At 43.7% G+C, this 26,988-nt stretch overlaps 1 protein-coding gene across 3 annotated transcripts in view; it reads left to right on the forward strand.

The window, feature by feature from the left end:
• ZNF423 (zinc finger protein 423) overlaps window positions 1-26,988 on the forward strand; it is a 237,221-nt gene that overhangs the window by 207,025 nt on the left and 3,208 nt on the right. For 2 of the 3 annotated variants that reach the window (XM_049806953.1, XM_049806954.1), the window contains 2 exons: window positions 6,207-6,338; window positions 7,941-8,056. In XM_049806953.1, coding sequence (XP_049662910.1) covers window positions 6,207-6,338; window positions 7,941-8,056 — 248 coding nt within the window. Of the gene's footprint in view, window positions 1-6,206; window positions 6,339-7,940; window positions 8,057-26,988 lie in introns of those variants that run through there. The other variant, XR_007506815.1, reaches the window with a different exon arrangement.

Below are 26,988 nucleotides of genomic sequence, written 5' to 3' on the forward strand. Positions count from 1 at the left end.
CAGGAGTCCATAGGCGCTCCCTCTAGCACCTGTGTTTGCCAGCAGGTCCTGTGGCTTCTGTCTCCTAATATCTTCCCCGATTTCCCAAATCCCATTCCCCTGGAGAGCTTCCCCAGCTGGAGAACAGCAGCAGCCCCTTCGTGCTGTCAGACCCTTGTTTGGGCTGCCCATCCCTTGGAAAAATGATGAAGAACATGACTGCTTTTAATGAGTCTCATCCAAAAGCAAATGTGAGGAAAACCAACAAAAATACACAGAAGTGCACGTTGGGAACTCTCTGTATTTTTGTTGGTTTTCCTTGCACAGTTTCTAGAAAAATCCAAGTCCCTGTGTTATCATTTTTCATTAAAGTGATGTTTTTAACCACGGTGGACAGCTCTCATATCCCTTGAAAACTTATAATAGTAAAATTGTCATAAGGATGAAGCAGGAATGCAAGATTTTATTAAACAATCTCAGGCTCATAAAAGACATCAGTGTTGTGCCATTCTAGATCATATAAATACATTTCAAAGCAGAATCATATTTCAGCAGAGGGATAAAGCACAAAAGAGTGTGAGTAGCGGATACCAACATAAAATATTAAACTATCCAAGAAGGGGTGTGGGTGTGTGTTTATCCGCACAGGCAAGTCAGGGGCTGTGAGGAAGGCAGGATTTTGGCAATATATCAGTAGAGCCATGAGCACAGATATCCGCGGCAGTTTGTGTGTGTGTTTCGCAGTGGCGGAGGGGGGTTTGGCATGGTTTCTCGCAGCACGGAGCCGGGCGTTTCTGCACAGCCACGCGAAACGCTGCAGGAACGCGACGGGTGTCTTTAGTCTGGCAGAGTCGTCAAAGGGAGATAGGAGCTCTACCTGGATAAATAAGTATAAATAGTTTTCTTTCTGATATGTGACCAGATTATTTTCCAGTTGATTTCCAGCCAAGGTCCCAAGTGGGCCACAGATCAAAAAAAGATAAGGGTCAGTTACAAGGTTGAGCTCATTCGGCGTTGCCATAGTAACTGACCTCCAGCATCCCTGGGAGGACGGCACCCAGCTCCCCAGGTGACATTTCTGCTGCCACACCATCAATCCGCTGCCTTTCACCGCCCGGGCTGCCTAATCGCCGGTGCGCCGCACCGCAGAGCAGCTCGGTGCCGCTGGCCCACGCCGGGGCAGAAGCACGGGGTCCCCTCGCCCCGCAGCTGCCCCACCGGTGAGGGAGGGGCTTGGCTACGTCCTCCAGGATTAATTACTAAAATGTAATGGAGCGATGTGGTCCAAATGGTTTGTATACCAGGTCAGGGGCTTAGACAGCAATGGCGATGAAGGAATGTCATCTGTACAGCAGACGTCGTCTTCATCCGATGCGAGCGTCTGCAAATTTGTCGTCCCCTCGTAGCAGTTTCATCGTGTTCTCAGACCTTGGTTTTACCTCCATCCTTGGATTGTTTTTAATGAAAACCCGTGGTGAAGTGGTACCAGCCAGGCGAGGGGCTGAAGTGGTTCTCTGCAGGCTTTGTTTTGGAGGGGGGTGTCCATCACTGTCATCCTACCCTGGTCCCAGCCCCTTGCTCCTTCACAGCCACACGGAAAAAATTACGGGGGAAGCTCCTGCTTTTCTTATGTTATAAATTTTCCCCTTTGCTTACTTGTTTACTGGGAAATGAATTGCATAAACAGAATAGTTCCATGCAGTCTTCATTTTATTTCCCTGTGTTCATTCCGATTTCTATTATAATTAGAGCACATGGCCCATTTAATTTTACCAAATTTATGATATAATGGACAGGAGAAGGTTCTCTGTAAGCGCAGTATATTAATGCTTTGTTACACTGAATTACAGTATTTCAAAGTTCATTAGAAGTGCGGTTAACTCATGGATGTGTACCTCTGAGTACAGGAAGGATATTCCCCTTTATTGCCTTAATTTGCTGCAGTGGAGTAAAAATACACTGGTCTGGGAAGCTATAGTGCGGGATGTACATGTTGTTGTCAGGAGCGAGCATCAGATTGTCTGACACGATCTCTCAAATTGGGACTATTGCGATTATTCCATAAGGGAAAATTTTGCTTTATTAAATCAAGTTGAAGAGAGAAGTTTTAACTAACAGTAAAGACAATGCCATCTTGATTTTTATTGTTCCAATCTCCTATTTGTTATTGGTGTGATAACGTGTCAGTACATGACAGTGTTAACGCGTACTTTTATATTGCCATTAATATAGTTATAATTAGAAATGCAGCTGATACAGTACATGGGTTTAATACAGCATTATTAATTATACTGCATCCTCGCCAGGAGGCTGCTAGTGTCGGTTCTCTTAGAGGCTTAGAGACTCATTGTAATATGTATTAAATGCACATTGCTGCAGCAGAAATAGCTTTATGGAGAAGCATATTCCCACTCTAAAATGGGCAGAACGACAGCGTAAGTGCTACTAAGCACCCTATCAACATATTTAAAACTATCCTGCAAATGCATCCGAACTTGGGAACAATGAGCGACGTGCTTTGCCACTGCAGTTCAGCTGGGTCTGCGCAACCCGCTAATCCTCGCTAACAGGCAGTAAATTATGTACCTCCAAATTTATACAAATGCCTGCCTTTGACATCAGTGGGCACCACCCAGGTTTCACCTTCAGGATTCAGATAATCAGCTCTCATTCCTACCAGCTTCCCTCAAGACCAGTATGGAAATAAGTATGTGTCTGCCAGGGATCAAATGCTTTTGGAGACAAAAGTAGGTACTGAAAACATTACAGGATACTATCATCTCCCCATGATACTTTTACACAAAGCGCTCTGTTCCTCTTTTGGCCTGACATAGTTTCAGCCTGACAGAATCCAGCAGGCCTGCTTGTTTTAAACAAGAGCACATCCTATTATTTTTTTGCGAAATGAAGTGTAAAATTAATGCTTATTATTTTGAGCTCAGGAAAAAAAAAAAGGCAAGACACCCAAGATTCTCATTTGCTGTGCGTTGCTCATTTAGTCCTGTAATCAATCGATCCCTGCACAGATACACTTATGGAGAAATGGGAGAAGATCTAGCACAGCAAGCTGTAAAAATCTGCATTTTATTTTACAAATGAGAGGGGCTGCATAATTCACTTGAGTTACGTAGGTCTCTCATAGATGCTTGTCATGTTAAAAAAAAAAGGGGGGGGGGGTAAAAATGAGGGAGATGATTATATGTTTTCTGTTGCTAACACCCAGTGTCACACGTTTGACTGGAGCGTTGGCTGTCACGCTGCATTGTCAAAAAGCCGCCTTGCATGTACCTATATGATCTTATATAATTCAAGGAAGTTATTCTCCAAAGGTGACTGAGTATCCCTATACATGAGCCGTGTTTCTGTGTAAAATAATATGCTGTAAAATGCCATAGAGGAGAGAGTGATTATAGCACCAATTCTATCTATATCTTTGGGCATTTTCATATTTTGAATACACATGCATGAAAAGAGAAACGTTTGTCATGCTAACCATGGTACTTTTTTCCCCCTTTTTTCTTCCTGGATGGTTTTATAGACACAAGAAATACATAATGGACTCCTGTGGGAGTGGAATAAAAACCCCCACTGGTGAGGAGAAGGCCTTATAATTCAGAAGTGGATTTGCAAATCAAAAGGTCTTGCCTCGAGTGGGATAAATTTCCAGATCTGCAGGAACCCATTATGTTTTATTATTTTTCATTCGAGTTTTAGTTTGTTTGTTATGGGTTTAACTATTTAAAATACTGCAGGGATCAGCCAAGAAAATACACAATCTCTGTTACCTAATTAAACATAGCAAGCTTGTAAAAAATATACTTCAATTGAAATGCTGAGCATTGTTGGTTTTTTTAATTTTACTGAAATTATAGGTATTTAGTCTGCAAAAGGAGCAGTCATCTAATCAGCAGTATGTGTCTGTCCGTATTTATGAACACACGCGCTCACACAGGACCATAGGCTGTACATGAATCACTTTTTTCCAAATACCCAGTATGTGGAGGGTAGAAAATTAATGTCAAACGTGATTTCTCTGATTTACTTGTAGAAGGAATTTGTTCCATTCCCCCCAGTACGTGCTTTGTCCTTGCCAGGTTTATTGCAGCTGTACACAGCTGTGTGGCTGGGCATGCTCAGGATGCTCGGCACAAGGCGTGTATCCCTTCTCCACCTTTTCTCCCCTCCGGAGCAGATTGCAAAGGTCGCACAAAGCCAAAACTTTTCAGGCAAGTGTCTGATGGGAGAAGCTCAGCCTTATGCTGCAGCGAGCGGAGAGGGTCAGGTTTTGAAACCCATCCGTCAGAGAGGGCGATGTGCCCATCTGTGGTGGCTGCCCAAACAGAGGATTCAAACCTCCTTGCATCCTAGAAATATCCCAGTCCCTGGTTAGGGCTGCCCAGGTTGTTCGCGGAGCTGCTGCTGTGGAGCCACCAGCCCTTTCATCTTTCCGTTCCCGGCTCTTTCCTCCCTTTCCTTTTCTCTTTTTATCTCCTTCCCAACCCGCCTGTTTACTTCTCCCTATCCCGCCTCCCCCTTCCCCACCGCACCTCCCACGCCAGCGCTCGCCATCAGCGCCCCGCTCTCACCCTGCGCGCGCCACTGCTGCGCAGGGCAGAGCACCCACGGCCACGCGCGTTCCCAGAGCCCACCCGCCCTCAAGGCCTCCCGGGCAGCTTCACCACCGGCACGTGCCGCCGCACAAGGCGCAGAGTGGAGATTCTTTAATTGCTTGGGTTTTTTAAATTATTGTTACTTTTCACGCTGCATGGAGGGCCCTTCGAGGCCTGCGTGCTCTGGGGATTGCCTCTAGCTGCGAACGTTCCAGGGCGCAAACGTGCGAGAGCCACCACGCACCCAGGCGTGGGCCGTGCCCGGCGTCCCGCACGCAGAGCCCTGCTCTTCGCTTGCCCTGGCACGTAACTCCCCACCTTGTAAAAGGGCTTTGGGATCCTCAGAGTACCAAAGGCCATAGAAAACAATGATTTCCCTCTGTTTAGACCCTTTAAAGATATAAAAAGCTAATTTAAAGCAATTGTAAGTAAAGACCATGCTTCTGAAGGCTCCGGTTATTCACAAGATCCAAATGCATTTGGCAAGAGATTAGTTCATGGTATAACGTAGTCATTTCTTAGCTATCTTGGAAATAAAAATTGAAGTCGGTGATATCTGAAGATATAAAAATAAAGCTGAGTCTATATCAAAAGACAGAATTTCTTTGGTCTTTAAAATATGTTTACATGAGGAGTTCGTGTGCTGCCACAGTGAAGGAAAGACATATTTTCAGGAAGTATTTACAGGAACCATCCACAATTTTTTAAAATTTCAGGTGTTTTCTGATTTTTATAAACGGTACATTATTTTTGTCTAAATTTCTACAACTCCCTCCCTCCCTTCAAGAAAACCAAAGGTTTGTTTAATTTTATGCGTGAAAATTGCTTTAATATGGCTTCATAATAAGGCTCAACTGCACCCAGAACCACAAACTTCAGTAAACAGAGAAACATACCATCTTACAAAAGCAGTATGCTTGAAACAATAGTAATAATTATTGTTATTTCCCTATGAGTTCAGCTAGAATATAGGGGCATTTAAAGTGAGCCCTGTGTATTCAACGCTTAAGATATATGGCATGGAAATTACACTTTCAAATGACATTTAAATACCTTCGATGGTCCCTCTTCACCTTGGAAAAAGCCAAGAGATATAAAATTAAGGCTGACACTCTGCTCGGGGCTCCTGCTAGTCTCTGATAGTTTCTTCCTCTCCTGTATGTTAGCAGCGTAGTCTGAGGTGAAGATAGCGTTTCAGCCCGCTTTCAGCGTTGTTGGTTGAGTTCACACTGTTAAATTCATTTTAAAGGCTGTTTGACTATTTAATAATCTATACCCGGAGCAGGGATGCTCTCCCTTTGCGGTAGGATGCGAGGTGGAGCGGTGCAGTGTTGTCGCGAGCCTGGGAGCAGGCGCGTGGGTTCCCGGCGGGTTGATCGCAGCACCACTTTCATCGCAGCTGAAAATCAACACCCCTAAACGTGACTGGGGGCTGTACACCTGAACGCCCCGCGCGAGCGGCTCGGCCTGCTTTTCTGATGAGGCCGGAGCCGTGGCAATGTCTGCGGGTCCTTGGAAGTCGTGCGCGCCGGCACGGGCATTTCTTGCCGACTGCTGCTGCATCCCCGACGCTAATCTGCTGTGTCACTAACAAGTTGTATCATTTGAACCTTGCAGAGGAAGGCATCAATCATGAGTGCAAGCTGTGTAACCAGATGTTTGACTCTCCGGCAAAGCTCCTGTGTCACCTGATTGAGCACAGCTTTGAGGGGATGGGAGGCACATTCAAATGCCCTGTTTGTTTCACAGGTAAGACAGGGAGGCCAAGACAAGCCTCAGCGTGCATGGCTTGATCCAGAAATGACACTCGGGGGATTTGTAAAATACTGTAGTCCTTTCCTTGGGAAAAAGAAATACCGTGCTTGGAAATGTTCAAAATATTGTCTGTCTGAAACTGGGGCTCACTCTGAAAAGAAGCACTGTGGAGTTTGACACCGAGCAGTGCTGCTGCATGGGGCGGGCTCTGCATCGCCCCCCCCCCAGTTCGAAGCCTTTTAAATTCTATCTTGTGGCGCACAGGTGTGATGCGTTTCCAAGTGCAGGACTTGCAAGGTACGGACCTGCTCTTGCAAGCCCTTATTCACCTAAGCAAGGACCCTTTAAAAGGCTAGGTGACTCGTAGTCCTCTCACGGTGGAGAGGCTCATGTGAGTAAAGGTTTGATAAGACCAAATTGTACAACTGTATAGTTTTGCCAGATGCCCTCTCAGAGGTTTCTTTAAGCCCATTTTTTTCGTGGTGGCACATTTCTAACTCCTGTCTGAGGACCTGCTAGGTATTCCTTCCCCGTAGTTCATTTTAAGCTGTCTCATCAGCGCAAACGATCTTGGGTAATCTTGCTTTTAAAGAATCTGCAGGATGCATGTTAAAGGCTGCCTTTTATACTCTCCTCAAGACCGTGGTTAACATCTGCATTTCCAATGTGTTTGAGAGATGATGATCAAATAGGGGTGTGACGGTGGACCTGTTGTCAGTAAAGGGGCATGGCAGCACCTGCGATTCCTTTAACTTCAGGAGGAGTAAGGTGAATCCATGCTCCTTAGGGTTTGGCCCACAATTTGAGAACGTGCTTTTTGTGTGAGCTTGGAGTTAATTTATCCTGTCCTGAAACATGCTGCAAAATAACTCTTTGAGTGCATGTGTTTAATTCTGCTGAAGAAGCTATTTTCAATACTGATGATCATTCATATAAAATGAGACAAAAATTAAATAAGATATATTTTTAACCAGCTAAAGCCTGCAGTTCAGTATGTTTCACTTCCAAATTTTACTTGATAAAGTCAGAATAGTTGTCAATTCAAAATCATAATGTAGACGCTGTGATATTTGTGATGTTAAATCATGACTTTTTTTTTTATACTGAATGGACAACCCATTTAAAAGGTCTGAATGTTGTGATGAGCCTGCCCTTTCAGATTCACATGTCTGCCAGAAATGCTGTTCCGGGCCATGTGTCTTCCAGACCAGCCATCAAGGCTTCTCCTGGCCCAGTTGTCCTGCATTAAAAATGCATCTGATGCACCTGCCGTGGGCCCAAGGCTCCCTGCAGGAGCGGTGATGTCCTCTCTTTGGTCTGATGATTGAATTCTTCCAGTTACCCGTGGACAGTGTTAGCTTTGTGTGAAATATCAAAAATCCATACAGGATTTAGAGTCTGTTAGAAGTAAGCTGACTGTCAGCCTGGAGACTCTAAATTGACTACTTGTAAGGAAATTCTGCTGAACCGAGTGTATTGGCACTTGTCTGGCAGATATCCTTGGACTTTTCAGAGTCTTTGCAATTGTAGAAGTGTAGCTCGAGACAAGATGCCTTATATGAAGCAATCTTAACTAATCATAGTATGTTGTTTCAGTTTTTGTACAGGCAAACAAACTGCAGCAGCACATCTTTGCAGTCCACGGGCAGGAAGATAAAATTTATGACTGTTCCCAGTGCCCACAGAAGTTCTTCTTTCAAACAGAGCTTCAGGTATGTTTACAACAGGAGTAAAAGGAAAGCTAAAGCTGTTGATTTCTCTGTGCAGCCGTCACCCTTGTGCAGCACTTAGAAAAGGTGCATACCCTTGGTATGGTCTCTTCTGCCCTTAAACAGCCTCTCACTCTCCTCCTGCCTCCCTGAGTGCTATCAGGAGAAAGGGGTCTCAGAGCATGGCTGGAATAAATAAATAAGACAAGACAGATATCATGATTCTTTATGAGTATTTCTCTTGACAGTAGTCTTGCTACATCCTGACATGTCTACGTCAAACACCTTGTAAATAATTTCTTTTTCTCTATTAATAATTTAGGGACTGATTAACATACAAAGACTAAGCAAATGGTAGCTGCGCCCTCCCCTTCCTCACTGTTAAGTCAGAAGTAAAGGAATTTTCCCTACCGAGGTATGAGAGCAAAGCATGGGTGCAGCTCAACACGATGCTTAATTAGAGGCTCCACCAAGGCACTAGCACATTAATAAGCTGCAGGTTCTGCAAACCAAGTGTTACGTACCATTTTCCCCAGCAGCACTGGGGGTCACAGCCACAGCAGTTTTAGCCTCCACAAAGCCTGGGTGCAGCAAGCCTTTCAGAGGGGCTGGACCCTGACCCGGGCATGTTGCTGCAGCCCCTCTTGGGGCCCTGGTCCCAGGGGCTGCCTTGGAGCGGTGCTGGTGAGGCTGGGGTTTAAATCACGCTGACGCCTTTGCTGCTAAACCCACACAGATGCTGAAACCTCCGTGGCGTGTATGCCTGATACCTCATGGGGAATGGACCACCAGAGCTTGCCCTTCTACAGAGCTCGCAGGGAGGTGCCTGCCCTGGCTGTCCTCCCTGGGCATATCTTACCTGTGTAGCACGGCCACCAAAATACTGCTACCGTCCCCAGGCAAATGCAGTCTTTTTATAGAATGGTACCGTATGCCTCATTTAAATCTATTAGCTTTATAAATCATGATTTACTTAAACTTTGGAGGGTTTTTATTTATCTTGCTGAATTCCCAAGCTGCTGCCTCTTGTGTCGTGCTGTCATGCTGTGGAAGGATGGTTGATCTTTTCACTTTGTTGATTTTATTTTTTTTTTCCTCCCAGGGGAATCTCTTCTTTCCCTTGTTCTAGCAATCTGATTTGCATAAGTGTACAAAAGTTTTAACTATACCTTGTTAATATTTTAATAAAGTCAGCAACTTTTGGATTTGTGTTTTCTCACTATGAACGTTTTACGAAGGCAGCAGTGGCTTGCAAAGCTGGCTCTGATTTTTCCTCCCATTTTTCCCTTAAAGTGGTGGTTGGTCAATATGCCAGCACAATTAAAATGGGCACACTGGCTTCCTAGGTCACTGCATTAACCTTTAAAATCAGATGGTCAAATAAAGAGAACCTTGTTAAATTATAGTCTTAACAGCAGCCCGTTTTTTGCAATTAACAGTTTTAATTACATAGTGTTTCAATTCTGAAGTGTTGTGCATTGCAAAATTGCTGCAAATAGCAGCTTTAATCAGATAAATTATGATTGTAATTTTCCAGTTTTTATGCAGGATTTGTGTGCACTTCAAATTTCTGTGCTCATAATAATTACACGAGTAGTTTTGAATGGTGTTGGCTGAATGAAAATTCAGTACTTAGCTGCACAGTTTTAGTCTTTATTTCAGCGGTGACTCAGAAATATGTTGTTTACTTGATGCCAGGGATTTTACTAATCCAAATACCTCAGCCAAAGAGGACACAAAACGTGTTTATAAATCAGTTAGAAATGCTCAAGACTTTTGAACCAGTCTGCCTTGGCATGGTTATCTCATCAGTTTCTGATGTGTAAGCTGTGTGCTCTAAATTCCTGAACTGTTGGTTATATTTTTGTTGAGTAATGAAGATGTAATATTATTTTAGTAAACCAGTTGTTCAGCTGCTAGTTAGGGTTAAATCTGCATAAACCTTTCAGTCTCTTAACTGTGCAGTTGTTCTTATGTGGGCAAATCACCATCCATCGAGGGGTTCCGCTTGATGAATTTGACTTTTCAGTTCTGATCTGGCTTTCCCACTGGAGTAAAATAACTAGCGTCAAAATCCGAACCTATGCTTTGTTTTACTTCTTTGTATTTTTAAGTGAAACCACTGAAAATACTTTTTTTAAAAATTGAACATTCAACTTTTTCAAGAAGAAATTCAGAGTGGAGTGCTTACAGAAAAGCAAGAAAAACAAGGAGGGTAGAGAAAATGACAGGCAGCACAGGGAAGAGGTAACTTTTAGAGGATGACATGGAGCTGCATGAATTAGCCCCACTGATTTGTGAACATTTCTTTAAACAGTTAGGGTAAACACCAAGTAAGCCCAGAAGGGCACACGTGCCATGTGCTGAGAAACATTGCCACTGTAAACGTACTTTTAGTGTTTGGTGCAAATACTGCTTTGGCAATGTAACGCTCGGGAAGCAATCAAACCCTCTTTGCACTTCTGAACTAGTAGTTGTATTTTAATATAGGTTTATGCTTTGAAGTATACACCATCTGATGGAGCCATAAAACCACAGCTTAAGAAAGCTCCGAGGAACTGAGCTCATTTTATAAACGGTGGAAATTCTGGTGTGAATCTGGAGCAATGAGCCAGTGAGGTTACCTTGATGATATTGCCAGAAGAAAAGAAAACAATGTTACTTAACTGCTTACATTATCTCATTGGAAATGAGGAAAAGAAAACATGGTAAGGTTAAGTATGAAACACAAAGGAAACAGTATGTGTGATAACCCCATGTACCCTTAGGGCAGAAGAGGAAAGGCTGGAAGCTCAGTGTTTTTCACATCCTCAGTTTGTAAGATTGACGGCTATGAATATGATGCAAATCTCCTGGAAAAAAAGTAAATTTATAGCTAATGTATAGAACGCCAAGGCTATGGCATTTCGTTTCCCTACTGAAACACACTTGCTGAAACAAGTGTAGAGGTGGAGGTTTGGGGGGTTCCTCACGTGCAGGGCAGAAGGAGCCCTTCCAAACAGAGCCCCGTTTCTAGGACCTGTGTCAGGAGCTGCTGGCCACCGCCGGCATGCCTGCTTCTCACAGGTAGCTGGAGCCACAGTGGCACACAGGGCATTGAGACGTGGGAGATGAGCTAGCTCTTTGACAACTGAAATTTTGGTCTTTACTATTTAAAACATAGCAGGGAGCCCTGCCAACACCGAAGATGGGTCAGCAATTATGACACATAATGGGTGCTGAGAGTTGTATTTGTGGTGTGATTCACAGCAGGGAAAGATACCTCTTCAGTTGCTTGCATCGAGAATGACATTAAGCAATTTGTGACTTAGCAGTGATTTTCAGAGGAAACTCAAGGAGGATTTCCATATGTACTCTTTTGCCACACTGCTTTTTCCAAGGAGTTATCACATAACCAATGAAGTATTTGTATTTAAAGGATTAATTCCTGCTGTTTGCTTGTGTACTGTTAATCATACTGTTTCCTCCTAAATGATTACAATTGATGAAAACTAAGGCAAGGGATATAATAAACAATGCGCAAATAATCCAGATACCAAGGGAGCAGGGTACCTGCCAGGTCTTTCCTAGCACAGGTGTTCAGGTGTTTTATTGCCTGCTATGAATAAAGGGCTTTCTTTTCTGTTCAGATTTGGAGATATGTCAAACCACTAAATTAAGGGAGCTTCACTGGAGGAATTTGCTGTCATTTTAAGTGCCCAGTTTCTTTAAACATACACATATCGGAAGGAGAATGGCTACTATGGCTCATTGGCTAACACTGTGGTCTGTCTCCCTCCTCATTTTATTTTATGTGAAAAGCTGGCAATTTTCATATATCCATAAACAGGCATGAGCTGCTGCACAGAAATTGCACTCATTATATTAATAATGATTTACCATGAACGTCCTCCAGGGGCTTGATTTGGTCCACATCAAAGTCCTTGGGATTCTTTCCGCTGATTACAGCAGATCAAGCCCTAAGCAGGTTTTCTTTTTTTTTAAGTCTGCTTTTAATGTCAGCTCCGATGTTAGAGGTGTCTCCTACAGAGGGCTGCATCCTGCCCAGGCAAGGGGGGCACCGCAGCGAGGCACCGCGTAGCCTGACGTGGCCCGATGGGGGACATTAAGATGTTGCTCTGTACCTGTGATGGCTTCCCTGGGTGGGGCAATGAGGAGCAACATGTCCAGCTGCTCATGCCAGTGGTCCCTGGGGCCATCTGGGTACAACAGTGTCACCTGAACCACATAGGGAGGACGAGAGCCTCTTGGCTTGTACGTGACCCACCTGCAACCAGGTGAGTCTACAGGGCTACATCTAAGGGCTTAGTTTGCCACCAATCGTCAGAACACTGAAGAAAGACTTAAGCAATTTGGGGTCTGTACCCAGCTATTCAAAATCTTTTAGTGGTTAGTGTCTTCAGCTCCTACTTGAAAAATGGGCTTTACCTACTTCCTGGGGGGGGGGGGGGGGGTGTACAAGAAATGACCTTACTTAAATAGGAGTAAAATTTTTCTTCCAAACAGCCCTATGTGCTTGGGACACTCTGAAATATCTCAGTGCTTCTGGGCTCCAGTGTCCATACAGTCAGTGAGAGAAAAGCAAATCTATGGTATTTTGATGAAGTTGCAGAAAATATTTTTCCCCAGGGGAGTGTGTGGATGGCAGGACAAATGGGACCTGAAATGTGGCTCTATGTCAAGGCGGCACTTTCACTAAACGTAACTTTTGCTGTATTTGAGAACTTAGGTGTGACTTAGATGTTAAACATCAGCAGCTTCTTGCTGGAAACCAACCACAAACTCTTTCTAAGTTTCATATGAAGCACCCACAAAATCATGTGTAGAATTAATTTTCTGCAAGTAAATCCATTTTTTTCTTTTAAACAGGATTTGTATCTTTGCATTTTGGTTGTTGATAGTCTCTTAAGAGTCTGTTATCTATCTTCCCCTTTTGGGTTTTTTTTTTTAATGTTAGTCCTCCTTTAAAATCCTGAAAATGACCTAGTCAGTTATCCTAGCAGATTTGGCTAGCGTTTCTTAAAAAACGTTGCTGTGGTGCTTGGAGTATTGTTAAGTTTTAATTATTAGTAGTTACAAAGCTAATAAATTACAAGAATACCAAAATCTATTTCAGCCATATTGCTGGGTTTCATTCAGACGCAGTCAGATAATTATAACTAACAATAATTAAAAATTAAAAGTGCTGTAGGCATATACCCATCGTGTTGAGTCTGTCTCCCTGAATGTTCTTTATGGACTGCAAAACCATAAGTTTTATCTCTGATCTGTTGTCACAGTAGGGAAGAGTTTTACCTATTAGGTCTCTGGTTTTCAATACGTATGTTTCAATTCAGGGGAGGAGGAATATATGGCTGTTTAAAAATTTGGGGATAGGAACAGGCTCTCATAAGGGCCAAAGCTAAGAAACGCCATTGCAGACTATGTGGGGCTGTCGCTGGGCTCTGCTGCAGCTGAGGTTCTGTGCGGGTGATGCTGGAGGTTTCCTGGGCCTGATATCCACAGAGGTTAATGCTTTATGTAAGAGCCAGAGATACGCATGCTTATGCACCTCTGCGAGTTGTCGGCACCTTCTTCACTAGCACAAAATGGGGTGGAGTTCCCTGTGTCTGGGGCTGGGGATGCTGTTGGAACAGCCATGTAATCCAGACCACATGGCCTCTTTGTGTGGCCAATTCTGTTGAAACAGAGGATGGTGCAGAAATATTGAATTGCCCTGTGTTTGATGTAGTGACAAGGTGTAGCATTTTTTCATTTGGAAAAATGATTCTGATCAATATATTGCTGCATCTTTATCATCCCTGAGGTCTCTTGGAAAAGCCTGGCACTGGAGCAGCGTGTCCCATAACAAAAAACCCTTCTTCATTTCTTACACCATTAACGCTGTTCTGTGGCTGGCCCTGGCTAGCAAAGTGTGCGCAACTTCACATTAAGATGTGCAGAAAGCCCAGCAGTGATGCAGAGCGGGGGGAAAAAAGAAGGGAGCCAGGTGAAAGGCATCGTTTCAGTCATTAATGCACTTAAGCGCACCCAAGTGTCAACATGTGTGATCAAGTGTAAGGAGGCATGTCGTTCCAATGTGGCAGTGCTGGCACACAGAAGGGGCTTCCTACAGCAGAGATGGCACTTGGATTCGGTGCTCAGGCTGCCCAGCTAAACCCGTCGTTGCCTGTCATCTATGCCCTAGGGCAAGGGTCCAACCAACTTTTGCATAGGCACCATGCCATCCCAACAGATGGGCAGGAGTATAAGCTGCCAAGAGACAATGTATATGCATCAATTGTGTTTATTGAAAGCACAATTCCTGGCTGGAAATGTCCAAATGTCTATTTATTCTGAGATAGGATGCCTTTAGTTAATCGATACGGAAATGCAGCCTAGCTTTGAACGAATTACTTTATATACGTTACAAAACATAATGCAGACACACAAATGTAAGATGTGCTGATTATGGGGAGCCCAGTTAAAGGCCTGTCACGACCCAGAGTCCTTCCTAAAACTGACTCAAAGTGCCGAAGTACTACTTGCCTCTAAGTACTGGAGACCAAATTTTGTAGGAGCTGCACATAACTACAAATCACCGGCGCAATATATAATGATACGCGAGGAGCCAACCTTTTACACTTGCAGGTTTTCCTTTGCACACGAATGTCTAAGCTCACCTCCCCTCTTAGTGGTGGAAACCATTTTTACTTGCGTGGGTAAATGAGGGTGATATGTTAATCCAGAGCAAAGGGAAGAGTTTTGTTTTCCATGTGACAGAAGGAGAGAAAAATCATATAATATGCTTTTATATTTGACAACATTGTTGCCCACCACAAAGAGTAATTTATGGAAGCATCCAGAGAGGAGTCTGTATGCACAGATTAAAGGGTCTTTCTTTCCCTTGCTTGTTAGCTTTATTCAATTAAGGCTTGTTAGTGTTCTTGAAAGATGTGTTTTAAAGACCCTTCTGAATATACAATTTGGTATTCATAAAGATCCAGGCATACTATATGTAAATAAATAAAGCAGGAATGTTTTACTTCCAGATACGTTAATGCATTCCCATCTTCCTGGAAGCAGAGCACACAGGCGGTGTTATACATCCATCCTTGACCAAAAGGAGGAAGCAAAGGAGAAGAAATGAGAAATGGATTTTCTTTCAGAAAGACCAGATTGCACTCTCTGGTCTGGCAATAACAATTACTAATGACATTTAGAGAGAAATTAAGGATGAGAAATGCAAGTTGGCATTTCAGCAGTGCCAGTGAGTAACATTGCATCAGAGCTCACAGGAGAGATGAGAAAAAGTTTAGGGATGGAAAATTAATTTTGTTATGTCAACAATTAACAAATACCTTTTCTTCATTCTTTACCACACTATCACTATACCACTGTGCTAGTATTTAGCAGCTCTTCAGGTGAATGAAATAGCACTTTGAAATCCTTATTTCTGGAGTCAAATGCACACTTTTGTGTTTTGCTCTGTTTTGTTGAACAATGAATGATAGGAAGAGGTTCAAACTGATCAAGGAGGGAGAAAATGAGCTCTTGAATGTGTGCTAGCAGGAATATTCTATGTGGCTTCTCTCTGCAGATCTCTGTGGTTTTTATAACTGTGAATGAATTAAGTTTACCAGCACTTTTTCTGAGGTGGTTTTTTTCTCTTCTACAAATTTGGAAAGGCAGAAGTTGAGCAATATATGCAAATGCATGCAGGAGAAATTTGGAGGAGCCAGACGTAAAGCCCTGGAAGCCTCAGACCTTTTATTCAGAAGTCCTTCATATGTTCACAAGGTGAAGTTCCTGTCCCCATAGGAAGGTGGTAAGAAGCCCAGTTCCCTCCTGCTCCGTGTAGAGCCACAGAGCAAAAGGGCCGTAAGCTGTAGGTGTGCGAGCGTGGCCGTCGGCACAGCTGGCTGCGTGGGGATGGTGTCCTCGGGGACAGCGGATCTGGGTACCACTGCTTGGCCCTGCCGGGCTTGGTAGCACATGCTTTTCTAAGCAGGACATAGTCCTTAAAATAGAAACAGAACATTTCTGTAGTATCTAGGCAAATAAAAATTTTTTTGTATTGTTTTCTTTCCAAAAAGTCTTGTCACAATTTTTCTTTGCTGATGGGAAGAGATCTCTAATACAGCCCCTTTGATTTTCTGCTGCTGTAGTAGCTGCTGTGGAACGTAATTTGGGGTCTGAGCACAGATTAGCTTTGTTTCCTCCTGTAAGTGTCGCTAGCATCCAAAGGAACTGACTTCATTTTTCAAAGGAAGAGGGATGCTGCACTGGAAAGGGCAGAGCATAAGCATTATTTAAGGCAAATAGTGGAGCTTGACTGGCCACCGTTTTAAAGAGCTCATCAAAGGTGGTGTATAGCATCCTTTTAAAAGTTCAGTGTCTTCATTTGCTTGCTGCTAGAGCAAAACGAGGATGCTTGTCCAGACATAACAGTATATGCCTGAGTGTTTTCACAAGAAATGTCTAGATCATTAAATATAATAGGTCTCAGCTGCAGTTTTGATCACTGAAGCATGCACACAATTCATCACAGCAAATTAGGTACGTCTTTGTAACTTATCTTTCTGCAATTTGCTGGCACTTTTAGAGAGCTGAAACTTATATTGTATGTGCTGCAGAAGCCATTTCAGATAACATATTCTGTGTTTATTGTTGGAGAACAAGGATTCACTAATAACAAAAACATGGAGCAGTGTATGTTTCTGCTCCTGCATCTTGCAGAACCAGCAGTAGTACCAGCAGAGATCCCCAGCCACATTCATTATTTATATATATTTTAGTGAATTTCTTGTCTGCAGTAAAAGAGATATAAGCTTCAACATCTGACTGTTTGTGCCAAATTCTATCCTACAGCCCATTCAGGAAACCTGAGGCAGCCGTGGTTCTCCATCATTACACAGTCCATTTATCTGATTGGAGTTTTGTCCTCTCTGCCTTGCTGAAATGTTGCTGGTTCTTTAAAAGCTTCGTTTGACCTTTGGAAAGAAAAGGCATTTGCTATTTTAATTTTTTTTTTTTTTTTTTCAGAGAGAGAACCTGAACCTACTTAAATGGAAATTGGCATTCAAAAGCAGCACAGTTATTGAAAAGCATTTACTTTATTACTAGAAGGGAACAGACGCTAGTGGGCTCGAAAATTACATTTCAGTGGATTCATCAGTTTCAGTCACTAGTTAGTCTGTGAACAGATGGATATATTTGTAACAGTTAACATGAATTTATACCCTGGATTTTTACATTTGCCTTAAGAGCACTGCTGTCTTAACTGCTGACTAGAAGGCTTTGGAGTTGTATTTTATTTGTTTTATTTGTTTTGGAAAGAGGATATGGTTGTTTCTAATTGCAGAGATTTCTTACATCATAGAAAGCACCTCAGTTTTCAGAAGTGTGAATGATACATAGCTACTGTGTAAGCAAAATGTTGTAAAAGAATCCCCCAGTACAGCTGCTGCAGAAAAAATAAACATCTCGGCCTAAACCTAGATAAAACCCCATGGACTGAGAAAATAATTTTCAATAACCAGATATTTTTAACTCAGTATGAAGGTAGTAATCACAGTCGCCTGTATTTGCATCTAGGGTCTGCCACAGTCTAATTGCTTGTCTCTCCCGCACCTCCTCTCCTCCCTCCGCCCCCCCAGCCAAAATTTAAGGCTACTGCTTAACAGAGCAATGCATTAAGCACTCCATCGCCAAAATAGAAAGAAATACTGCCCTAGCCTCTACCATGTGGCATCTTTAGGTTTTGGGGATTTCGTTTAAATCTGAAATTTATGTCCAGGAGAAATAAATTATTAGATTGTAAAAGCAGCTGGGGAGGGAGTAAATATAGTCTCTTTTGTCCTCTATATCATTTCCCTAGGAAGATAATAAATGTGTGGCAAGCGTCTTGTGTTTCCTCAGTCGTACAAGTGTTGTGTGTGTGTGTTGTATTTCAGACGTGAAGCCTAAATTCCAGACAGGAAATCCTGGAGTGATACTGTACTGCTGTTGCCTACTGCTGTGGTGCTGGCAGAGCCCCCATCACTTTTACCGTTAGAAGGAATCTGAAAAATAGTTTCATGAAGAAATTTAAAAGGCCTTGGGTGTACCTCTGATTTGCTGAGTAAGAGATTTAGGGTGTAATCCTAGGGTTTATCTCCTTGGCCAGTGAAAGGCAGCAGGAGCAGCGGTTCCAGCCCTGGCTGCTGGACTGAGCTGAGGACAGGGGTCCTGCCTGTGGCCAGATCCCAAGGGTCAGTTTTCCCGGGGTGATTTTAAAAAGCCCGAGAGAGACTCCTGCTGATTCTCCACTGCCTTACCTGTTCTCAGATACATGGAGCAAGCATGATGAGTCGTCAGGAAAAAATGGGACCTGATAACAACAAAAGGAGAAAGAATAGTTAGAAAGTCAGTCGGTAACTGACAGTCACTGCCTGCACCTCTGTGCTCTTGTCAGGAAGGTTGTTCGTTGTTTCAACCCAGCCTACTTTCAGGGACCTGAAAACAGCCCTCAGCCTTGCTGTTCGCTCTTTCTGAAGTTACTTTCAGAGAAGTATATTCAATCATATACTGATGTTTGCGTAATTAATGCTCTGCTTTATAATCACATTTTGAGAGTAGTTTTATACCTCCCTTTGACCAGAGGGGAAAGGAAGAAAGGTAAAATAATTTAGAATACAGCTTGTTTCCAGATTGTGCCTGTTCTGCAGTTTCTGCTTATGTGAAATGAAAATGGGACAGGAATGTTTGATGCACGGACTGGGTGCGCATGTGCAGTGACCTGACTTGTGCAGTGACCTCTAGTTGAAGGATTGCTAATGCTCTCTTCTTTCTTCACGTTTCACGTTAATAGAATAACTTACAAGATACTAAACGGTGTGTCCTTAATGAGGTGACGTGGCTTTGTTGGAAAAATCTAGATGATAGAAGTAAGACTGCGTGTGCTGATAGGATCAGTGTAGAGACGGCTCATAGCTTTGTGTTAGGTCAGCTTGAGTTCAGCGAGGCTCTATCACCCCAACTCCGCATGAGCTAGCCCAGGTTTGGCAGTAGCAGTCCTGAGCTTATCAACTCAGCCGTGCTTGAGCTGATTCACTGCAGAGCGTCTTGTGTGTCTTCTGTGCCGTGTCCTGGGCAGGCGCTACAGACCCCCCGAGGTCACCTGCGCGCAGAGCACCTACACAGAACCAAATTGCCTCGGCTTTGCGCCATGCAGAAACGGCCAAAGCACTGCCCGCTGCGCCAGCCCTGGGGGAGAGCTCCTGCCTGACCACTGAGCCTCCTCATTTGTTTCTGTTGCACAGTTAAACCTGCATAAATTGCCATGGGCATTGAGGTTTGACTGCATGTAGCGTATCTGTCATTGGTGCATTACATTATTGTGTCTCCAAAAGAAGTAGAGAAGAGGTTTAGAACATATTTACTTCTGAAAATGTTCTCCTCCTTTGGGGCCGACACATGCTCTTAGTCTTGGCATGAAATCACAATTGTGTAAGAGGTAGCATTTTGCTGCTTAGAAGGCAGATTTTCCTGAGACCAGCAGATTTTCCAGTGCCACTGTTGTAATGGAGTAGCACTGGCTGGAAAATCCCATTTTTGAACAGTTACAGTTGTTTCAGCAACGTTGCCTCACTATTTTGTCTTGTGACGTCTTGGAGGAGATGGCTCCTGGTGGTGATGTTTTGACCCTTCTTTTACTTATGGGAACAAATCCTGCTTGGCTTTTTCACACTGCTAGCTCCTCTGGGGTTAATTCCTCAAGGCGGTGGGCAGTGGGCTGAGCACAATCCTGTCTCCAGATTTCTGCTCTGCTGGTGGCATGTACACTAATGGGACGGCATGTAAAGTACTTCTATAAACTGTGGCCTTGCTATTTTATAGCAGAGAGACTTGCATTGGAGGATTTTTATGCCCCTTTTGAAATTAGAAACCAGTAATAACAGCCATTACATCCAAGGCAACAGGTCACTGACCAGCCATTTTGTCAGCCTGAGCTGCGGGTGCCACGTGACAGGAATATTTATCTGCCTCTAAGAAAAATATAGCTGTAACATAAGGCAATACAATTTGTCAGATCAGTATTCCATTAGAGGGAATTTTACTTTAGTTGCTGCATTTTAAAAGAATGACTGATAGAAAGACTGTGATGTGCTGTAGCCTCGCAGCGGGTAGGCACGGCGTGAAGTCCAGCTGTCCGGACTTGCTTATTTGGTCCAAGCAACTTGGTTCAGCTGCAACTCCCATCACTCAATGGAGGATGTTGTCCAAGTGAAAAGTGCACCATGTGCCCGGGCTAATGTTTGCATTAAAATTCACAGTTAAGGCTGAAACTGTCTTATAGCTGGTCCTTAACGCCAGGAATACCTAACTGATGCAGGAAAAAAAGACACAAAAAATCAGATCGTGACCCTTGCCATACCGAAGAACACCAGAGCAAGTTAAGGAGCTAGTTTTCGGTTCAACTTTGAATTTCCTGGCTTTTATTGGGTTATATTCCCATGGAAATGGTCACTCAGTGAAGCTTTTGTCTATGCATTTTGACTGGTGAGTGCTAAAGGTGCTATGTAAAGCGTTTCCCTTTTGCTCTAAGTATTTTTTGAGAAAAAGCGTGCAAGAGGATGCTGTCCTGGTCCTATAATAAAGACCCAATCAGGAAATCATTTAGTGTTTATGGAAGAGTCACAAAGGGTCTCATAATGATGATGCCAGCCCTTACAGAAACAAACAATTAACTGGCTTCTGCAATGTGATTTACCATAGATCAAGGAGGGATTAATGAGATATGCTTCAGATAGGCTTCAAATAAATCAACAAATCATGTTTTTGAGAGGAATACCTAAAAAGGATTCCTGGAAGATGGTTCTCCTCTTGCAAATTGTTTTGAAACGTCACTGCTTCCCTGAGTAGGACCCGTAAGTAGATAAAAACAGGTCAGCACTGGGTCATGCATTGAAGTTTTTGGTGTAGCACAGGCAAAGGAGAGTATCGGTGGGCAGTAGGTGCTTTCTATGGTTGGTGTGTGGCTTAGATTTGAAAATGGAGTGGAAGCGGGGTGTTTGCATTCCTTAGGACAGCTTTGCAAGGTTGCTTCGAAGTCGGGCAAAGGGCACGCGTGCTGCTGCATACTGGGTGGGTGACCATGTCCGTGGAGGTGCAGGGGTGGCCGTGGCCCTGAGCACTGGGGTGGGTGCAGGACCAGCTCCCCTGAAAAATGGGCTGACCAAACCGAGATTAAAGCACCAAGTGTTGTCAGGAGAGCAGCATACTGGGACCCGCAAGCCCTTTTCTGCTCTTGTGATCGGCAGCGGCTCTGGGATCCAGTCAGGGAGAAATGGTGGGGCTGTGAGAAGAGTGGAGGAATTCTAAAAATATTCTGGCTTTATGCACTTCTGACAACAGTAATTAAATTTGTCCCTCTCCATTTACATTGAGGAAGTGTAAGGTTCTTCCCTCAGCTTATTTTGCTCTTGTGCATGGCATACTGTAGACTACAAGTCACAAGGACACTGACAAATTTGCATTTCTGAGTGAAATTCTCTGGAGTGTGCAGTCCCTCAGGACAGGTATTATTAGCTCCCTGGTTTCATTGGGTGCCTCAGTGAATCATGGTGTGTTTATGGCTAGTTTCTCTAACAGAAGACTCCGGTTATCTCTTAATAATGTATTCTCCTGTGGTTTTTATTTCCAAAGTGCTGTGGTAAGGAGATTTTCCCAAAGGCTTCGGTTTGCTTTTGTGCTTCAGCATTTTACCCAGTGTTTTTGGAAGAAGCATATACACTTTTCAGTGAGGCATTTAATCGAATACGAGAGGCTATGCCAGGCTTAGGCTCACATTTGGAGTTCACTTGTAATAGGTTCACCTTGGTTTATTCTGAGTTTTTAGACAAGAAGAGAAAGCGATGGCTGGTCTACAAGACTGATGATACAGAATTATTAGTCTCAAGTGGAAAGGGGAAAGCATGTTAGGTGAGTTGTCAAAGTCTGATTAGGACTAAGCAACCTGAATTAGAAGAGAAATTAAATTCATAAATCATCTAACAAATCCTTAGCTGGTGTGAGAAAAGGCTGGTGCTGGGAAAAATGACTCTAAGAAAGGTATCTGTATAAAAAGATAATTTTTCAAACCCAGAATAACACAGAAATGCATATCAAAATTCAAGAATACATTAAAATTAACAGAAGTGGTGTAAGTAATAGAGATAAAACTGAGCAAGTATATTGTTGGGACGATGCAGCATGGCAGCAGAGCACACAGCCCCTGGGGTGCAGAACAAAGGCAGGCAGCAGGGGGGGGGGGTGGGGTGCTTCTGGGTCTGCCTGGATTTTACAGACCAACACCTGAGCAATTGCATTTCAATATAGAAACATGCCAGCCACAGAAAAAGATTTATATAAAAAAAACCCAAACAAACAGACAGCTTTTAGTCGGGCATGTGTGGAGCGGCTTTTTTTCCCCCTGTAAATAATTTACAAGTTCTGAATCTTCCCATCAACTCCAGATGAAGTGCTAGGTCCTGGTCAGCAGAGGAGCCAGGCAGGTTCCTGGGGGTGGCTCAGGGTGTCCCCTGGGTGAGCGGGCACTTGAAGGGGGCTGCTCAACCTCCCCGGCGGGTACAGAAACCCCAGGGGTGCCAGGGCCAGCTCTGTCCTGGCGCAGACAAGTAGTTCTGTGTCCCAGTACTGGTGAAAGGTGCATTTGGCCCTGGAGTAATCAAGTATATGCAAGCATTGGAGTAACTCAGATACAGCTATTTTCATTGGAAACAGGCAACTTGGCTTCTCAGCTGACACCAAACCTCCAGGCATATTTTCTTAGACACTCGAAGTGATTTTTTTTTTTTTTTTTTTCTTGGTTCAATAACTTGTAAAGGACAGCTTCCTAACTGCATTTGTTGAAGTGCCATCTCAAAGTGTGCTGACACGGGGACTGACTGACGCACGGCAAGTTATCAGATGCTCAGAGATGAAGGAAGCAGTAACACAGGCAGCCGTTTCCTTTCACAAAGGATGTGCCACCTTTCGTTTGCCTCTACCTCCATTTCAAGGGATTCTTCAAATAGAGAAGGGACATGTGAACCTGTCTTGCCTGACAATTTTTTTTTTTTTATTGAGTACCATGATAACTTGGAGTTCACTTGTTACAAGCATTTTATGTAGTGGGTGAAATACCAGGGGAAAGGAAAGAAGTAATACTCTATTTCCTGAAAAACTGTGATCTAAACATATAAATGTCATCGGGTAAGAGTTACCTGAAACAACTGGAAGAGCAATTAACACCAGGTTTTATGGGAAACATTGGTTACCACTATCAGTTTTAATGAAGTGTATTAACTAAATTGTGTTCTGAGTATTCATTCAGCCCTGTTTATGGCACACTCTTGAGTACATTTACTGTTTGTCAGAAGTGCAAACTAGTGAACATATGAGGCTTTAAGACAGGCCATCTGTTAGTCTTAGACCCTTGGATAATTGTCAAACAGTTCTAAAAATAAGCACATACAAACTGCAAGGGGGTGCAAAGGTGATTTTTCTTTAGAGTCTCATAGCAAAGGGAGAGTAGCAACCAGAAATTAAAAATAAAAATAAAAAGGTTTATCCTGGAAAGCAAGCTCACTCTCCTTTTTTCCCCTCTCTCCCTTTTTTTGTCTCCCTCCCCTTCAGTGTGCTGGGGTTATTTTTTTTGTTTTGTTTTGTGTTTTTTTTTAATTTAGGTTTTTTCCTCTTGCTCTTCTGGGTCATGGCATCTCTTGAATGCCTCTCCAGTTTAGGATTAGAGCAGCACCAATTTAAGGCTCACAGCTTTCTGTAGAGACCATAATCTCCAGTGGCTAAAGCAAGGGTCATCTTGTGTCCTCTGCCTAAAGTAATCCCTTTATAAAGTCAAGGCATAAAGATTTTCATCTTTTTGGATTGCTGTTAGAGGGAAATAGTACCTGTGCACGTATGTGTCTGCGCTTATGGATGTATAATGAGGAATAGTGGCTGAGAGATTTTTGGACCAGTTTGAATTCAAAAGATGCAAAACATTGTTTGAAAAAAGAATGCTGCAGATGGTATTTCGTAAATATTTAGACACTCTAACTTCTGTTTGTAGCAATTCGGAGGCTTTGTTTTGTCTTTTTTTATATATATGTTCAAATGTGAGACTTGAACCTTTGCTTCAAGTCAACGCCTGAATCTGAGGTTTAGTTTTTGTCTGGCAAGCTGTGTGTGTTGCCAGTCAGTGGAGGGATCGCTTCTCTTGTTCCCCCCGGCCCCACTCCGTAAGGGGCAAAGGAGAGAGAATGGGGAGGAGGGGGCGCAGCCCCAAGGAGTCCCCAGCCAAGACCCTGATTCCCCTGGGCTTGGAGCTGGATGGGGCCCGAAGGGGTGGTGGAAACCTGAACGCTGAGATGGGGACGAGGCAGGGAGAGAAACTACCTGGGCTCTCGCCTGGGTCTGGAGGACCCCCTGCATGTTGGGGAAAAATGTAGGCATTAATAGGAATTACTTTCCGTGTCACAAGATGAGGCAGCTGTGTTCAGGCATCACCCCTGGGGTCGGTGTTTTCAGTCCGGGTGGTTTTGCAGTGCCACAGCAACCCCAGTGTCCCCAGGCACTGAGCCGTGGGCGCAGCCAGGGAGGCATGGGCTGAGCAGCCGGTTCTGGAGAAGCAACGTGCGGGCAGCAAGTACTGCGTGCTCCCTCTCCTAAACACCCGGCCCGTGCTCACGTGCACGGGTCACCCAGTGGCTAATCACCAGTTAAGTTTCACGTCGGCTGTTTGTCGCCTGAATCTATTATCTCCATAATTCCTATTGAAACGGTTTGAGGAATGGTTTCTGTTCATTTTAATGGGGTTTGGAAGGAGAGAGAGAGGCTTTATAACCTTTATCAGAGTTCCAATCTCTATGTAACACTGCAGAAGGCTTCTGAATTTCACTTGAGGGTGGTGGGCATCACCAGCCTTGTTGTGCCATTTCTTAACCTCTGTATAACATACGGTCTTTTAGGTGTATATGATCACTCACACAGACAGTATACCTCTAAGCGGCTGGTACAAAATATCTAAATACATAACAGATGCACAATGGCACTATAGACTGGATGTATTATGGCCCCAAACCATTATCACACCCCTCGCAGTTGCATTTTATTTTTTTCACCTGCTCCTGTGTAGTACACCTGTGACTTGTTGGCAGTGAACGTCATTGCAGTGTGGGAGACTCCCAGCTTGACTGCCTGGCTTGGAGCTTTCCTCGATCATGTGCTGCTTTTTTGTGTGCGTTTTTTCTCTCGATCTTTATATAGCTTGTAAGAGTTCTTTGAACTGCTGTAAGTGATCATCTTTCAAGCCTGATGCTTTCCTTCTTGACACAGTGCTCTGAAAATGGAGATTGTCGTGCCAGTGTTTTCCTAATAACGCATGTAGAAAAACAGAGAAATACTCGTTGTAGATGTCCTGCACAAATGGCTTGATCCGCATCCAGAGGGCAGGCAGGGGGTGTCCCCAGGGAAGATCTGGAGAGCAATCAGTATCTACACGGACAATAATCAACCATTCTTTGAAATCTTTTTATTTCCTGCAAAACCCGTCGCCCAGTTCCTTGGTCACAGACACTTCCGCAAATGGTTCATTTGGGGATTGTGCAGCCAGTAGAAAATTCCACTTAAACACTGCGACAGCCCTGAGGCTCGGGGTAGTTGCATTTTTCCTACTGACGTGGCTAACAGAATTGCTATCCATTTTGCATGATTATTAAGAAAAGAAAAGAAGAAATTTTCCAACCTTGTCCTATAAATAAGCTGTGACTTACTTGATCTTGACAGGTGACTTAGTGCTGCTGTACAGTTTTCCAGCTGCAATAATGTCTCAGAATGATGTATTCAGTGGGGTATCAGCTGTGAGCCGTGCATAAACCAGGGGGCCTTACAGGAGCTGTGAAGAACCATTTTTACTGTTCAGCTTCCAAATTGTGTCCTGCCTCCTGCCGGCCCCCAAATGCATACGTGTATGGATGGCCTTGTAAGCAGGTAGGCATGTGCAAACACACACACAAGCATGCCTGGAGAGGCTTCATTTTTGTGGCTGCTCTATTTTCCTTTGGAAATCACCATTAAGAGGGTTTTTTTTAACTCTAACTTCTAGAGTTGAAAAATCACGCCCAAGCTGTTTCCTGCCAGCCCACCCTCCTGCTGGAAAGGGGGTGAAGTTTCCTTAGGCAACTTGGGTAGAAGCGTTCCCGTAGTATTGCACGTTTCAAAATGCTCGCTCCCTTCTGGCCTTTATGGTTTTGTTCTGCTGCCTGGAACAGCCCAGTGTAGCACTGGAGCGCAAGCTGTTTCTGCTGAGGCACAGGGCATTCTCAATGCTAGGATTTACTTATTTTTCAATTGCTCTGAAAGTCTGGTCAGCTAGGGGAGTTTTCTTTGTCTGTGGGCACACACAGAGGTGCCTGATAAAGTTATTTGATAAAGCATGGGTCAAATATGCAAAACACACGTGCGAGAGAAGAGATATAAGCACTGAACGTCTCAGACACTTTCTGACATCTGCAAAGCACAGTTCCAATAAGCTGCACACAGACGGGGCAGAGAGAGTAGAAGCAAGAAGATAAGACATGGCAGTTGCTAGTAATAGGAGACAGGTTGCCAGACTCTTTTTGGAAAGCATGTCTGTGTGGTCTGAAAGACATTTTAATGGGTGACAAACCTATACTGGTTGCAGAGGATACGGACAGGCTTTTGTGGGTGGTTATGCAGTATTTGCACATGGAGGAACCTGGTGGTCTGGGTGTTCACAAGCACTTGGGCATGCAGGACTTAAGCATTTGTGCACGTGGCTTGTGCAGGATCTGCTCTCTGAAAGGCAGGGGGAGGATTCGGTGCATACAGGCTCTTGTGTCCGTAGGCATTACAGATGTGTTTGTGAGGTCCTGTATAAAATGTGGCTCTATTTATTAACTGTTCAGTCTGGA

This window comes from Accipiter gentilis, chromosome 7 (genome assembly GCF_929443795.1).
Source record: "Accipiter gentilis chromosome 7, bAccGen1.1, whole genome shotgun sequence".
Classification (NCBI taxonomy): Eukaryota; Metazoa; Chordata; class Aves; order Accipitriformes; family Accipitridae; genus Astur; species Astur gentilis.